Source organism: Chrysochloris asiatica, unplaced genomic scaffold (assembly GCF_000296735.1).
Source record: "Chrysochloris asiatica unplaced genomic scaffold, ChrAsi1.0 scaffold00094, whole genome shotgun sequence".
Classification (NCBI taxonomy): Eukaryota; Metazoa; Chordata; class Mammalia; order Afrosoricida; family Chrysochloridae; genus Chrysochloris; species Chrysochloris asiatica.
This window is the reverse complement of record NW_006408612.1, coordinates 1,748,316-1,752,543: the sequence shown is the minus strand read 5'-3', so window position 1 is coordinate 1,752,543 and position 4,228 is coordinate 1,748,316. Positions and strand designations below refer to the sequence as shown.

At 38.5% G+C, this 4,228-nt stretch overlaps 1 protein-coding gene across 1 annotated transcript in view; it reads right to left on the bottom strand.

Annotated features, from left to right (window-relative positions):
• Nucleotides 1-1,038: 1,038 nt before the first annotated feature.
• Nucleotides 1,039-4,228, bottom strand: part of LOC102834187 (cytochrome b reductase 1-like) — a 32,741-nt gene continuing 29,551 nt past the window's right edge. Inside the window, exons 3-4 of the mRNA XM_006866624.1 lie at nt 1,897-2,051; nt 1,039-1,342 (exon numbers count right to left, since the gene is read on the bottom strand). Coding sequence (XP_006866686.1) covers nt 1,039-1,342; nt 1,897-2,051 — 459 coding nt within the window. The remainder of the gene's footprint in view (nt 1,343-1,896; nt 2,052-4,228) is intronic.

Below are 4,228 nucleotides of genomic sequence, written 5' to 3'. Positions count from 1 at the left end.
AGAATACATAAAATGCTATGGAAAGTTTTGTGTGTGTGTATTTTTGTTTTTAAATAAGAACAGAAACCTAGGGAAAAGTGCCCTTTGAAGTTTGTAACATTTATGCTGCTTAACATTCGGACTTATTCTCATTCTAGGCAGGTTTGCATTCTGGATCATAAAGTGCACCAATACCAAGGAAGTCTGGGGACTAAGTTGGGTTTCAGACAATCTTCCAAGCCTGACCCGAGTCACTCAGGACTCAGTTACTGCTCCAAACCCCCCTACTCTACAGCTTGGTCTTACATCCGAGCCCAAATCATCTAGAATGGAGTAGAGGGAGCAGATTCTTAGAGGAGGGTGCTGTATTTCCAATTGTTTTCATGGTATCTGCATAACACCATAGTCTAAACCCTGTCTAGAAGATTCATGATTTGACTCTAAAGGTTAGTATTAGTTCTACTTGGTTCTGGAATCATTAGGTCTCCATGATAGGACTAATTGTCAGAGCTCATTCTGTTGCCAGTTTACCAAGTTAACAAACTGATACACATATTGAACATCTATTCTGTGTAAGGCACTATAACAACAAGAAAAAGGCACTATAACAACCACAATTTATATGTGCTATTAGCTATGAGTTGGAACCAACTCCATGGCACATAACAACAACAATTAGTTATATAGATCATGTCCTTTCCAGTTTAGATTAAATCCAGAGATTTTAGCCATAATCTTTCAAGAAACCCTACTTTATGATGAAAATAAGTATTGACACTATGTAGCTCAGTCATGGCTAAATAGGAGAAGCAGTGGTTAAGCACTTGGTTGGTAACGTTTGGAAAGGTCGGAGGTTCGAACCTATCAACCTCTCTTTGGGAGAAAGATGTGGCAGTCAGCTTCCATAGACTCCAGCCTTGGAAACCCTATGGGGCAGTTCTAGTCTGTCCTACAGGGCGGCTGGGAGTTGGAATCCACCGGACAGCAATGAGATTGGTTTTGAGTTTTGTTTAACCTGTAAGGCTAGTTTGTAAAAGTGAAGTTACATCCTCCAACATTTCACATAGTGGATCTCTGTCCAGCATCATCAAGAGTGATATTTCTTTTCCTTGCTGCTGCATCACTGTTTAACTCTGAATCTGATTTGTCCACGTTGTTGCCAAAGTTTATTGCCGTGGAGACTTCTCCTCCCTCTGTGTTGCCTCCGTTTGGCTGAAGACGGACAGAATTTGGTTCTTTAGGACGTTTCCACTGTGGTCTGGTAACAATCCAAAAAATGAGGGCTCCGAATACCAGAATCAGAAGGCCGAGGGTATTTGTAAATATGCCTTCTGGTGGGAATGAACTGTACGCGGGATTGTTCCTGTGAAAAATGACAGTGTGTATTTAATTACAAATAGGATGATACAACAATATTTAACACAGTGTTGAATTTAACTGCTCAAATTGCATGCTGCAATGTAAATTCCCTTAAAGACTGATATTAAGGAGAAATTTAAGCAATGCTATCATCCATTCAATGGAATACTTTGAAAGTATTTTTTAAAAGCATAATCAAAATAATAATGCTCATATAACATTTAAATATAGCTTCAGGTACATCTATATCACTTAAGAATTGAAAAAAGGATGAGATAAAAACTTACGTACATTTTGACTACAATTAAATATAAATCTAACATATAATAAGCATGCACATTAAAAAGACTGAAAGGGAATGCATGATTTCAATTCTTGTTTTTGCTCCTTCCAAGCTTTAATAATAATAGTAGTAGTAATAACAATGTATTGTATGTATAACATAATAAGAAAAATCTTTATTTAAAATTTCAATAATTTAAAAAGTGCATTCATATTATGATTTCAAAAGAAAACATTATGCTTAAGTATTACAATGAGAAAAACTATGTGACTTACAAGGAAAAAATCAGTTTTTCCGTCAATCCCATAAATGTCGCTGCAATCACTGTTCCAAATATGAGGAGGCCAGAGTAAACATGTATGGGCATGAGAATTGCTCGGAGAGAAGGTGGGGCGAAAGGAAGTAAAAAAATGGAAAAACCTAGAAGAAGCTAAACACACAAAAAATGCAAATGGTTATCATTTAGTTTTAAACTGTAATTTAATTTTTAAATTATTATGAAAGCAATATGTAAAAAATGAGAAAACATTCCATAAAGAACCAAAGGCATAAAATGAAAAATAAGTTACCCTAACCCCAGTTCCACTCTCAGAAGTAATCCTTATTATTAGTTCCTCATGTAGCCTTCTAGAAAATGTTTATCCTTATGGAGCTCTGGTAGCATAGTGGTTACGAATCGGGCTGCGAATCGCAAGGTCAACAGTTCGAAACTACCAGCTGTTCCGCGGGAGAAAGATGAGGCTTTCTGCATCATTAAAGATTTACAGCCTCAGAAACCCTGTACAGGGACGCTATGAGTCGGAACCGACTCCACGGCACATAACAACAACAACAATAAAAGTATAGTCAAAACACAAAACATCAAAACACCAAAACCAAACCCACTGCCATTCAAACAATTCTGACAGATAGCAACCCTATAAGACAGAGTAGAATGGCCCCATATGGTTTCCAAGATGGTAAATCTTTATGGAAGCAAACTGCCCCACCTTTTTCTCCTACAGCTGGTGAGTTTGAACCACGGTCCTTTGGCTCATAGCCAAGCACTTTAACCATTGTGCCACCAGGATTGTTTGGTATTCAAGTACATACATATGCAGTAAAAAGGATCTCACTGCACTTAGTCTTTTGAATTTTGCTCTTTTCCCGTAACAGTGTATCTTGGAAATCTTTTCATTATCAACATGTTTATCCAGTTTGTCCTGTTGGGTTGTTGTTGTTGTTATGTGCCGTGGAGTTGGTTCCGACTCATAGCGACCCTGTATAGGGTTTCCGAGGCTGTCGATCTTTACGGGAGCAGAAAGCTTCATCTTTCTCTTGCAGAACAGCTGGTAGTTTCTAACTGTTGACCTTAACATTAGCAGCCCGATTAGTAACCACTACACCACCAGAGCTTCTGGCTGCGAACTGCAAGGTCAGCAGTTTGAAACTAAGATTTACAACCTCAGAAACCCTGTACAGGGTAACTATAGGTCGGAATCGACTCCACGGTGCATCACCACCACCACCATCAAGGTTGCTAAGGGGGTCCTGGTAATAGCGCTGTAGATAAATGTGCTGGACTGCAAAGTCAGTTTGAACTGCAGGTTGGCAGTTCAAACTCACCAGCTACTACTCAGAAACCCTATATAGGGTCACTATGGGTTGGAACTGACTTGATGGCCCTTAACAACAACAACAAGGTAGCTAAATAGGAAGAGAAATAAGAGTTTTTAATCACTAAAATAAAATATACTCTTTTCTCTTCCTACTTAGCAGCCAAAGAAAATAGATAAAAACAAGCAACTATCTGACTCTTCACTACAATGCCACACTAGGACCAAATAGGAGTCCTGATGTGGTGCTGTAGGATAAGCAGTGGACCGCAAGGTCGGTTTGAAGTTGTAAGGTTGGTAGTTTAAACATGTCAGCTGCTCCTCGGAACCAACTTGATGGCACTTAACAACAACAACAACAAAACAAATGTAAACAGACATAACATACTCAGTTCAACCTAAAAAGTTGGCAAAAAGTTGACAGTTATGTTTCATGAAGAATAAATAAACTCTCCAGAAAAGTTATATGTGTTTTCTTGATAATTAAATCCCGAGAGGGATACTTCTCTACAGTACAGACAGCAAGATTTGTATGCAGACAAGTCCTGTGTGTTACACATTCAGTTTTTGGTTGTTGCCCCACACTCCCTGCCTGTTAAGTATTCTCTTTTCTTCAAGAAAACTCAGATGATTTAGTGGCTAATGAACTATTGTTGTTGTTGTTAGGTGCCATCGAGTCGGTACCGACTCATAGCAACCCTATGCACAACAGAACGAAACACTGTCCGATCCTGGGCCAACCTCACAATCTAAAAGAATATTTTACCCTCACGTTTATATTTGGTCCCTCTGTGTTGCAAACAGTTTGCACTTGACTAAAGGTTGTTGATTTGAATCCACGTGCAGCACTACATAAGAAAGACCTGATGATCTACTTCTGTAAAGATTTTAAAAAAAACAAAAACCAAAAAACCCTTTGCTGTGAAGTTAATTCTGACTCAAGGCAACCCCATGTGTTACAGAGTAGAATGGTGCCATAGGGGTTCTTGGCCACAATCTTTTTTTTTTTTTT